The sequence below is a fragment of the Stylophora pistillata genome, chromosome 9 (genome assembly GCF_964205215.1).
Source record: "Stylophora pistillata chromosome 9, jaStyPist1.2, whole genome shotgun sequence".
Classification (NCBI taxonomy): Eukaryota; Metazoa; Cnidaria; class Anthozoa; order Scleractinia; family Pocilloporidae; genus Stylophora; species Stylophora pistillata.
In genome coordinates this window covers 30906229-30918099 of record NC_142527.1, presented here as the reverse complement: position 1 = coordinate 30918099, position 11871 = coordinate 30906229, and the positions used below count along the sequence as shown (strand labels likewise).

The 11871-nt window shown below is 37.9% G+C and overlaps 1 protein-coding gene and 1 long non-coding RNA gene across 2 annotated transcripts; one reads left to right on the top strand and one right to left on the bottom strand.

Moving 5' to 3' along the window:
• The first annotated feature begins 574 nt into the window (after nt 1–574).
• LOC111335474 (transmembrane 9 superfamily member 3) lies at nt 575–9813 on the top strand. The gene is made up of 15 exons (XM_022941379.2): nt 575–777; nt 2598–2793; nt 3251–3355; nt 3497–3514; nt 3872–4032; nt 4356–4433; nt 4522–4653; nt 4811–4977; nt 5452–5546; nt 5647–5777; nt 6350–6489; nt 6750–6818; nt 7253–7483; nt 7628–7704; nt 7810–9813. Exons 1-15 carry the CDS (start codon nt 694–696, stop codon nt 7875–7877), a joined length of 1752 nt encoding a protein of 583 aa, XP_022797114.1. The 5' UTR covers nt 575–693; the 3' UTR covers nt 7878–9813.
• Nucleotides 8457–10558, bottom strand: LOC148724266 (uncharacterized). The gene is made up of 2 exons (XR_015991574.1): nt 8709–10558; nt 8457–8516 (listed from the first exon to the last, which is right to left on the bottom strand). It is a non-coding gene; the product is annotated as an uncharacterized LOC148724266 (long non-coding RNA).
• Between the last annotated feature and the right edge of the window lie 1313 nt (nt 10559–11871).

The following is an 11871-nucleotide window of genomic DNA, read 5'->3' as shown; positions in this document are numbered from 1 at the left end:
AATCTCGTCTCTGAATCTCATTACTGAAGATCGTAACCTGTCAAGTATTTCTTATAGCCTGTTCGAGAGTCTTGGTCAGGGGAGAAAAGTGACATAGCGAAAGACGTTTAGCAGTTGTTAGGGGAAACGGAAATTCGCCTTCCCCACTTCTTTTCTTTTCTATACTAGATGAGAAGCTTTAACGGGTTGAGTTTCTTGCCCGGCATAAGTTGGTCGCCCTCTTTCCTGTTCCAAGCGGTAGCTATAGTTTCCCTTTTAGACCCCTTCATAAAGTACCAGAGCCCAATCAACTCAATAGTGTCCAAAGCGCAGGAATAGCGCTAGATATAGCATAGACTTCAAATGCTGTGCAACCCGGGAGGCCCAAAGGTTTCTCTTTCTTTTACCGAAACGAAAAAATTATCTGCAAACGAAAACGACATTGTGACGGTTACGTGGTCTCATAACAACTCGCCTAATCCCTAATCATACCATTTCTCTCCTTCCTTCCTTCCTACCTAATATTCCGATCCCTCAAACTTATTTTCCCAGAGTTCTTTGGTTCGTTTTCCTTGACGTGGCGTTCAAACCCAGACTCTTTTTGGTAGCCGCTGTTCTCTGACGTCCGCCATTATTGATATTTGGGGTAGATTCCGGTTACTATCAGGTGAATCATAGGCCATCTCGTCCTTTATGTAGCTGCTCTTGAGAAATATGGCATCCAGAAGGAATCATCTGTTATTTCTGTTTATTATTTTGAGCTTGGAGGCTATCACAGGGGATGAACATACGCATAAAGTACGTCAATATTGTTTATGTTTCAATGTTGATCTTTTCGCTTATATCCAACCACAGTTATTGCTATCTTTTCCATTCTGTTAATGTAAAGTATTACTGAGCTACTTCTCAACGTGTAAATTATTTTTAAGGGATGATTTTTCTTTTGTTAATGAGATCGATCTTATCTTCTGCTGTGGGAATATGCAATCGCTTACGAACGATTCAAATTTATGAGAAATTGACACATCAGCACACGAAGCCGTGTCTAGATATGCGTTGCATTTATCGTTGTTACGTTGGAAACAACCCATTCTAGCTAAGTAATGTGAATTAAAAACCTTTTTTGCAATACTTAACTCCATTTTACGAATACTGTAACTTTTGTGGAACATTGTTTGTTTACGGTCATATCCGTGCGATCTTCCTCTTGTTATTTGACTGTGTCGGTCTTCATATTTTGTCGTCTTTTGAACTGTTGTAATTATTACGATGCTATCAAAAGTTAAGGCTTAGTTTCAATCTCTCTATAACTTTGTGAAGGGTTTGACGAAACTTTAAAATCTTAATTAAGTGTACCTGTTAACTTAATGGTGTGAACAAATGATCTGTTCACTTGTCGCGAATTTACTTTTATATACCAAAATGAGAGAAAGGAATGCAGCACATAGCTTCTGAGTTTTTGCCCTCTTTAATTTAGACTGATATTTTTGCAACAGACTGAATGATAAGAGTAATTATAACATAACCAAAGTAAAGTGCGTGCTCTGATTGGTCAATTTAGCACCCCCCATTTGCCCATGGGTGTACGCTGCTGACGTGAGCATATGCAAAGACTAGTTTTCCACATGCGCTTGTTTTTTTCTGGTCACGTAAGATTTGTTAAATAAAAGGGAACTCTTTAGCTACAATGTGTCAATGTTATGTTATAAAACAAATGGTAAACACCACAGTGTACACTATTGAGTTATGGATGCACTTGGGAGGTTTGCTAAGCACTCAAGAAGCTAGAGTCGCTCTTGGCTATCGCCTCATACGACTCTTACACTTCTTTCGTGCTTAGCAAGCTCCTGCATGCATCTATAACTCAATAGTGTATGCTGTGGTGTTTACCATTTGTTAAGGAGTATGCATTGCAAGATTTTGTGCTTACTGACTGGGTGGGAGCGCTACATGGGAAAATCTTTGGTACCAGACCACGACAACAAGACTTTTCTGTGCTCGGTCCTTAGGTCATGCCTTTGAGCCAGACATTTTCCCTACCAGCTTGACCTAACTTAGGTGATAAGCATTTCATGATATGACTGCCGCACTGTTTCTTCCTTTCCTCTTGTGTTTTGTACCTTAAGGGCTGTCATGTAAAGGTTTTTCATAGTCCTGCTTGCACCATTGCTTGTCGGGATTTTTGCACTGTGATTTTTTATAAAAGTGCTGTGACTGGTCAGGTCATATGATAGATGAGGATATGGCTCAGGATTTAGGATCATACGTAGTGAGGTTTACTCCTGAAGTTGATGAATGCAGTAAATTTGAAGGTCTCTGAATTTCTTCAAGAACATTATTTGCAGTAAAAGATAGTCTATAAGATTTTAACTAAAATTTAGTTAGCTTGTGAACAAAACTATTACTTGAAATTGGCCATTGAAATTGGTGTTCAGTTCATTTGTAAATTACTTATAGTTTTGAATAATGATGTACTGCTCTGCTAGTTGGTATTTCTGTTGCAGTAGGATGTGTGGAAAATGACAAATTAAAATACTACAGGACTGTAATGCACAGCAGTATACATGGGGAAGCCACTTGCATTACAGTGCATTTTTTGCTGTGTTTTCCAATTGCAGTATGATGATGGGGAGGAGGTAGTGCTTTGGATGAACACAGTTGGTCCATACCACAACAGACAGGAAACATACACATATTTCTCGCTTCCATTTTGTAAAGGAACCAAGAAGGACATCAGTCATTATCATGAGACACTGGGTGAAGCAATTCAAGGAGTTGAGCTTGATTTCAGTGGAATTGATATTTCTTTTAAAGGTATGGTTTTGGATTTATTCAGTTTTGATTAGAACTCTTCCCTAGTAATTGTTTGGAACAGGAATTACTGTGAAATGAATGAAACTAGAGTGTGTGCTTGCAAGTTTTCCACACTAGTTTGTTGAACAGTACTACAGTGTGCTGCTGAGTGAAACAAACTTTAGAAAAATTATTTCAAACTAGTCTAATTTGTGTTTTGTTTTTTTACAGACTTAAATGATATTTGTTGATCAAATAAAAACATTTCAAACTGTTTGAAAACACTTTAATTAGTTATTCATGATTTGTCTAAACCCATGTAAACAATACTTAATCACACCTAAACAAAAACAAAAAAACAGAAGTTAATGCAAAGAAAAATTAGAACTTGCTCTTTTATCCCACTGCTTCCAACTACCACCTGTACTTTATTATTACTGTACTAATTCTTGAGCTTTACCTTTTTTTTTTTTGGTAGTCAATGTACCACAATTAGAGTATTGTACTTTGGACCTGAGTCAGGATAATCATGATGCATTGGTGTATGCTGTAAAGAATCATTATTGGTATCAAATGTATATAGGTAGGTTTGCATATCATACTCCCTAGTCTTGCTTTTATTCTCAGTGATCACCCATGATGCTTGTGAGTTGCATCTAATAGAAAGTTTACAGGGCTCCAAAGGAGTAATTAAATTTATTTTTCTTTATTTGTTTTCTTGCAGATGATTTGCCAATTTGGGGTAAGTATAGCAGTTTGAAATACTGTTGACCAGCATTATCCTGAAACAAACTTTTCTTTCTTTGGTTCAACTTTCTGCAAGAGATTTCCCAGGAGTACAGCTGTAGATGTTGATAATTTTCCATATATCGTCTGGAAAAGGTCACCAATAATACTTAACCAAAATTTTAAATAGTCTTATTTTTAAAAAAGTAGAATATCAGTAAGAAATATACTCAACATGCCGCTACATACACATAAAGTAATGTTCAAGGAATTCTTACCCTTGGTCTATTAGTTTGTTGTCCTGATAGATTTTTACAGAATAAAAAATGCATGTTCATTGTGACATGGTATCTCTTGCCTCCATTCTCTCCAGGAATTGTTGGGGAAATTGGTGAAAGTAAAGATGAGTTCTATATTTGGACACACAAGAAGCTTGATATTGCCTACAATGGCTACCAGATTGTAGATGTGAGCTTAACAAGTGAATCCAAAGCAAAACTTGTTCCTAACTCAAAACTAAGCTTCACTTATGAGGTAAATAACTTTTATTAATTCAATTATAGTTAATTGAATTATATTAATGCACTGTCGTAAAACTAATGTAGTTTTAAAGTTGTCACACAACCGAGGTGTTCTGTGGAGATGGGAATAGAAAAAGTAAATTATGAACATTACGTGTATGTTAATGTACATGTAAATTATGTGGCCTCTAATTATGCAGGCTGCTACTTCTCAATTTCCTCTTGTACACTTCCAGTCTTAGTGCAAGAATAAAGGTTTGTAAAAGATTTTGAAAACAAGGTGAAGTTAGTTTCTGATATTTTAATACTTAACTACAGTATTCTGTTGTTTTGTAGGTAAAGTGGACAGAATCCAAGACACCTTTTGAAAAGAGATATGAAAAATACCTTGATCCCAGTTTCTTCCAGCACCGAGTAAGACTCCTTGCATACTCTGACATTTGATAGTCATGTAAAATGAATTTTTAATTTTACTCATAGTCAAATTGCTGTTTATTTTTAGATCCATTGGTTTTCAATCTTTAATTCCTTTATGATGGTAATTTTCCTGGTTGGTCTTGTCTCCATGATTCTGATGAGAACTTTGAGGAAAGATTATGCAAGATACAGCAAAGATGATGATCTTGATGACATGGTAAGAATGTCGCTCTGTTGGTAATGTATTGGTCTCTTGCAACAGTGTTTGGGAGGATTGAGTAGGGTATAGAAGAACACGCCAATTTAATGGAAGTTGTGTGTGTTAAAATAAAAACCTACTTGTAATTGCATGTGTTGTGCTTGTGGTTGTCCAGGAAAGAGACCTCGGAGATGAATATGGATGGAAGCAGGTTCATGGAGATGTGTTCAGGCCTGCCTCGCATCGAGTGATGTTCACTAGCTTAATTGGCACAGGATATCACCTCTCTAGTGTTGCTGCCTTTGTCATCATGTTCACCATCATGGGAGACCTGTATACCACGTAAGCTATGTTAATTTACATATAATCAGACAATGCATGGGCAAAATCAAGAAAAAGATGATTTTTGGTTCCCTTTGGTTTGGCTCATTGTCAACAAGGAAACTAGCATAGTTCACTTAAAAATTTTTACCATGGCAAGTGTTTGGAAGGGTTCTAGTATAGTTGTGGAGTGAAGTTTAAGTAACTTGCCGCTCAGTGGTAGAGCAAATTTGGACTTCAAAATCCCAAGTGCTCGTGTTTGCTTCCTTGTGAAGGACTCGTTTTTTTCTTCTGACCTACCCTTGTTGCAAAAAAATAAGGCCATTCTTCACACATGTAAAAGTTTTTTCCCTTGGCAAATTCCCATTCCAACTAAATGGAGACTTTGTGAGGATGATTTTTTGCTAGAAATTGCTAAAGGCCTTAAGGGGAATTTTACGTAAACAAGTTTTATGTTACAATGTAACTTATGTGTAGAATTTTGAATTTTTCCAGGCGTGGATCCATTCTTAGCACTACAATATTTGTCTATGCAGCAACAGCCCCGGTTAATGGATTTATGGGAGGCAGTCTTTACGCCAGGCAAGGAGGTCTGTATGACAAGTTAGATGTCTCACCTAGATAACATAATGACTGTTAAGTTTTGTTGAAATAAGTGGAACAACATATATATGTATTGTTTTGCCACAGGGAGACAATGGATAAAACAAATGGTGCTGAGTGCTGTTTTGTTCCCTCTCCTGGTTTGCGGCACAGCTTTTATGATTAATTTCATTGCCATTTATTATCATGCATCTAGAGCCATCCCATTTGCTACAATGGTGAGTTGAAAAAATTTCACTTGGAAGTATTTGTGACGTAAATGGCTAATTTTTACAACAGCATTCCAAGCAAGTAATAGCATGGCAAATTACACACCTAAAAGGGAAATAGGTTTTTTTTTAATTAATTTAATTTTCTACTACATTTTATATAATTTTATTTATATAATTTTATAATTTTGGATATATTTCTTTTGTTATTCAATTGTAGAAATTGAACAGGCTTGCTTGTAAATAAGTTTTATTCTCAAAAGTGTGATGTAAGTTCATCATCAGCAAACAAGATCTGTATGAATGCCTTATCTATTCCTCTAGCCTTTTTAAAACTTGCTAGTTTATAAATTATTTGTATAAATCTGCAAGCCACATATTTTCTACCTGTTCAACGGTGTTTTTTTGCTCCATCATCAGCCTATTTCAGGCTGTTAGTCATGACAGACAAGTGAAATAGTGGTTCAAACAACTCTTTACAGTTGTCAGGGAAACAATAAACAGAGCATTGCTCAGGTTTTTTTTTTTTTTTTTTTGTTACATTTGTAGTTTTTTAGTTCTTGTTGGTTTATGATTTGTAGGTTGCTGTAACAAGCATTGTCATCTTTGTGATTCTGCCATTAACCTTGGTGGGAACTGTGTTGGGGAGAAATTTGTATGGTGCTCCAAATGTTCCTTGTAGAGTGAACACAGTTCCCAGACCTATTCCAGAGAAGAAATGGTGAGATATTACAATGTAGTATTCCCTTAGAGAGTCACCCCGTCCACTCTCCGCATTGAAGAGAGAAACTTACTTGTAGTTGCAACAGAAGCAAAAAGCAAAAACCCAACAGGAACTAGCTGGTGTGTAATACATATTGCCAGACATAATTATCTGTATTGCTGAGAAGCAGGTGTCTTATCAAGGCAATATTCCTTGGTTGTCAATTTTCTGAATTCTCATTAAAGTGAAAGTTGTAATTGTTTTTTGGTTTCTTTTAGGTTCATGGAGCCTCTGGTGATCATAATTCTTGGGGGAGTTTTACCATTTGGATCAATATTCATTGAAATGTTAGTCACTGAGCTTGCACTAAAATTTCACACATAGATTAATGCATGTATTTCGACGCATTACGGTAAAGTCCAGGCTGAAGCCTCGGCCAGGATCCATTAGCATGTTAGACAAGTTTCTCTCACATTACCATCCTAGTAGCCTGAGAGAGGCTGACTTGCCTTTCCAGTGGAAGAAGCGGTACTCTTCAAGGGATGAACAGTTGGCCATCATTCCCAATACTCGCATAACCAGACGTGATATTGCAAGGAGAATGTCAGTCTTTGGAATGAAAGGGTTAGCTCCTACGTATAGAGGAAAGGGGATTTGTAGGCGTTGAACTCCAAGAGACACCAAGATCTGTGGCTCCAACAAATCAGGGCTTTCACACTAGACTGATATAATTTTGGCTTCTTTTGTATGTAATTAATTTCTTTTGTGTTTTTACCTGTAGGTACTTCATATTTACGTCCTTCTGGGCATACAAGATTTACTACGTGTTTGGATTTATGTTTCTGGTGTTTGTGATTCTGGCCATTGTAACAGTCTGTGTTACTATCGTGTGCACTTATTTCCTTTTAAACGCTGAAGATTACAGATGGCAGTGGACAGCGTTTTTGTCCGCTGCCTCCACGGCTGGTTACGTTTACCTTTACTCGTTATATTACTTCTTCTTCAAGACCAAGTAAGCAACAAGTTGTTGTTGTTATTGTTGTTTGTGTGTGTGTTTTAAATCCTATTCCCACTTCGTCATTTGCATACTCGAGATCGTGAAAAGATGAAAACCATTCACTTTGCGAAATAATCCTGCTTTTGTTGTGATTTTCAGAATGTACGGCTTATTCCAGACAACGTTTTACTTTGGTTACATGGCTCTCTTCAGTATTGGTCTCGGGATCATGTGCGGTAAGCTTTTTTCGTGACTGCTAGCATTAAAACGTATTGATATTGTTAGGAGAAGTTACATGTTTATCACTTTTGGTAAATACAATTTTTCTCTGTGTTCAACAGGCACATTTGGGTATGCCGGGGCAAGTGCTTTCGTCAAGAAGATTTATTCTACGGTAAAAATAGATTGACGAGAAGGAAACCTATCAGAAATGTCGCTCTTGGTCCGATGGCTGTTTTTAAAACAATACCGAACAATAATCTTTGTATTTATAGGTATAAAAAAGTTTCGTGCGTATGTTGAAACGCGTCGAGCAAAGAGATACTATCGCTCCGTTCTCAAATTTCCTTTAAAACTGCGCATGATAGGAATTGTTCAACTTGAACTAGTGCTAGACTTCCTTGAAGTTGTTCAAACCTTCCTTGAGCAGACATTCTCGGAACAGGATGACTTTGTGGTTTAAGACTTAAAAGGGTACACAGCTGGGTGTGGGTCGTTAAGACAACTGAAAAACACTGGAAACCTGTAATAAGTCAACAGAATGGGGAAATCAGTCCATCAGTTTCATATATGAAGAAACAGCGAAATTCATCTATTTTGCCAGGCAAATGGGGTTGACAACATTTTTTTGTTTTATTGGTGCATTTTAAAATAGACTTATAGAGGTAAACCTATTCCCATAACGAGTCGAACCCTCAAGGAAGGTTCGCTTGTAGAGTTCGTCCAAGGGGGTCCACTAGCGTCAGGCTAGAGTCAGACAACATTAACACTTGGCACATGACGACTTAAAAGGTAATCTTAGCAGTGTGCACGTGGCGACACAATTTTCCTTCAGTTTTTAACGAATGGTAAACACCACAGCGTATGCTATTGAGTTATGGATGCACGCGGGAGGTTGCTAAGCACGAAAGAAGCGTAAGAGTCGCTCGAGGCGATAGCCGAGAGCGACTCTAGCTTCTTGAGTGCTTAGCAAACCTCCCAGGTGCATCCATAACTCAATAGTGTACGCTGTGGTGTTTACCATTTGTTTTATAACGTAACATTGATACATTGTAGCTAAAGAGTTCCCTTTTATGTAACAAATCTTACGTGACCAGAAAAAACAAGCGCGCGCGGAAAAAATAGTCTTTGCATTTGCTCATGTCAGCAGCGTACACCCATGGGCAAATGGGGGACGCTAAATTGACCAATCAGAGCGCGCGCTTTACTTTGGTTATGTTTTTAAATCTGTTATGTCCCAATTGAGTAAAGGTCTGAGAGGCAGTGTGCAGCTTTTTAGGCTAATGAACGAGGGAGCTTTTAATGAAACTATCGTTGTACGGTAAATAACTCTAAACGGTATTGGTTGTCATCCAAGCGGAAAAACTGACTCGAACAGATGCTGATATTGAATTTGTTGAGCGAGAACTTGTCGAAACGGTCGTGGTATCAAATGAAATAAAAAGGCGTCTTGCACCACAATTAGTTGTGCAATACACAAAGTTGTTGGTAGCGCTACGATAGTGCAGGAGAGAGGTTGGACTGTAGCGCTTGGCCTGCAATGTCCAGAAGTACAGTTATGGCACGGCTTTATCGGTATTCAAATTCTTTCTTTGTAAAAATAGATTTGTTGATGTTTCTTAGGTAAGTTTATAGCAGTGCGTGTTAATTGTTCCTTTTTATCTGTGGTATTCAAAGTAAGTGTTTGTTATGAGGAAGTCATTCACTCGCAAAATGTAGGGGTAGGGTAACATAATTATTTCCTCTTTTATCGTGGTCTGTTAGTTTGCTGATGGTGAAACCTCCAGGCATTGGAGAATATAGCTTATAGTTTGAGCGACATTTGTTCCCTCTAGACAAATTAAGCTGGCGTCTTAAAAAGTTACCAAGTTAAGGGTGACTAAATCACTGTACTATTTGTTTATGTACTTCAACAGAGTCGGAAAACAAGTTACGATTTCACATGCTCTTAATGTGAATTTGGCTACATTTAGAATAGATTTTACAACAGAATAACCTTTTGCGAATTTTAGAATACATCCGTCAGCTGTCCCTCTAAAGAACTCGTATGTATATTTTCCCATGGAATATCGGAAGAAAGGTTAATATACTAAACTATTCGATTAAACAAAAGTATCCCAAGCTCATTATGGTTATCAGCGTATCTTATCGCAAAGTACTTCATAAATCTGATAAACGTTTATTGAAGTACTTAAACTCTTTCGCTACCTAGTACAGAAAAATGTGGCGAGAGTCGTAACATATAGTAGTCTTAATTCACAGTTTTAACAGACAACCAGTAAGACTCCACTACTTATGGTGATTTTTTAACGCGGGGTACTTACCCCTCCTCCCTAGGAGTTCCTCACTTTACCGCAGGGGTACCACCCCGTCCCTTCTCTCCCTCAGGGTAGCCTTGTTTACGTAATCGCATTTTATTTGCTATTAAGCAAAGTCACTAGCGACCGGTGACTGAAATTCCATAAAAGTAATAGGTCTTTCTGCCGAAGGATGTACCTATCAATAGCGAGAAGTTTTTTCTTTCTAAAACGAAATATGATAAATTAGGCTCAGATTGAGAAACTATCAACCTTTATTCAGATTGAGATTATCCGGTATTGAGTATGGGTAACTGAACAAAATCTTTAGTCGACGTAATATCTAAAGATATTTTAAAAGTCTTTCCAAGTAAGTTTGCTCACTTTAACACCAGTAAAATGTTCAAAATGCAGTTGTATCATTTGGATTTGCTGTCACTGATTTTTGCTGTGATTCGCTATATTTCAAAAGAAAGAGGAACAACGTTGTCCATGTTACTTGAGCTAGCGGAAGAAAATCATCCATTTCCTGGTTGCAAGCCGTTTTCTACAGCCGCATCAATGAGTTTCATCACAGTCGTCACACCATGAGCTAATCATACTTCAGACCATGTGTTTGAGACAAAAAAAGCGCGGGTTGGATTTGGTTTACAATTCCCGTCAACAACGAATGAAATGTGAGAGAGCCTGGGCGAAACTGCCCGGCTATGTAATATAATTTGATCTACAAACCTCATGATGACGCGTAGAACGTGCTCGGCAGGTTTGGGTGGGTTGTAATAAAAGCTTGGACATATCCCTGGGAAGGGACATTTCCGTAACGTAGCAACCTCTCAAAAATTTCCCTCGGTTGCCTTTTATTCATAAAGAACGAAATAAAACATTGATTGTTGGGATGAAAACACTCAACACTTTTTTAAATATATAATTTCCTTGATTTTAAAATTATCAATGATGGTCGTTTCTGGATTTGTCTCAGCTTAGTCTAAACAAAGACAGGGGCCTGGGCCTGTAATGGTGATTCACTCGGATAAAATTACACAGAACGTTCCTTTGATAACTTCCTACTCTCCTGTGCCGGCCGGTTAGCAATAATCGAGTTGCAGCTAGCGACAAGTGCAAGTAGATTCCAACCCAGTTCCCCCTCTGTACTTCGTGTGTTAGTCCTCTCTGCAAGTGATATTCCCGCCCGCTATGCTAACTAAAAGTTTCTCGGCTAGACTGCATGCCGCGCGAGCGTAATTTTGCCTAACGAACGCGAAGTAGTTCTCCTGAGTAGTCCTGCTTGCAACTCGGGCTTTCAAACTACAGGAAGGCTAGAAAGCAAAAGACATTGCCCTGGTGAACAAACATTGCGGCCCGGTAAATGATCGTTAGCACCCTTGATAATAAACTATTCCACGGTAAACATTAACTGTAAGGTACCACTAGTTTTAGTCATTCTTGCAGTCTTGAGTTCGTAGCGGAATATTAATTGTTTTAAAATGTGAAATAAAAATGACCCACCGAGAAGAAAGGGAAAGCGGCTTGATCAATATAAGACGAGTTTCTCGCGAGTTGTCAGTCAAATGAACGCCACCAGCCGATGCTCCTCGTATTTTCATTGGCTGCCATATCTTTTTTGTCCCAGGGGGGTCGAGACAATCAACACTTATTAAAATAACATTTATTAGCAAAAACCTTTGCTAGTATGGATAACAATATAAAAACGTTTGTGCATCTCCGTGCAAGCTTAGAAATATAGAGCACTTTCTTCCAAATTTGTAAATGTGAATCATCAAAGGTTTCTACAGACCATGCATAGATACCTTGCGATCATGGCATAAATCATTGATGAAGTGTAAACTTCTAAACTGTGGCCGTAAACAACCCTAACTGCTATTATCC

What these genes read in the sequence shown, in the direction of transcription:
- LOC111335474 (XM_022941379.2), top strand. Translation starts at nt 694, where the DNA reads ATGGCATCCAGAAGGAATCATCTGTTATTTCTGTTTATTATTTTGAGC. An exon ending in AATTGATATTTCTTTTAAAG is followed by an intron (nt 2,794 to 3,250) that starts GTATGGTTTTGG and finishes TTTTTTTGGTAG; the next exon opens with TCAATGTACCACAATTAGAG. An exon ending in TCTTTACGCCAGGCAAGGAG is followed by an intron (nt 5,547 to 5,646) that starts GTCTGTATGACA and finishes GTTTTGCCACAG; the next exon opens with GGAGACAATGGATAAAACAA.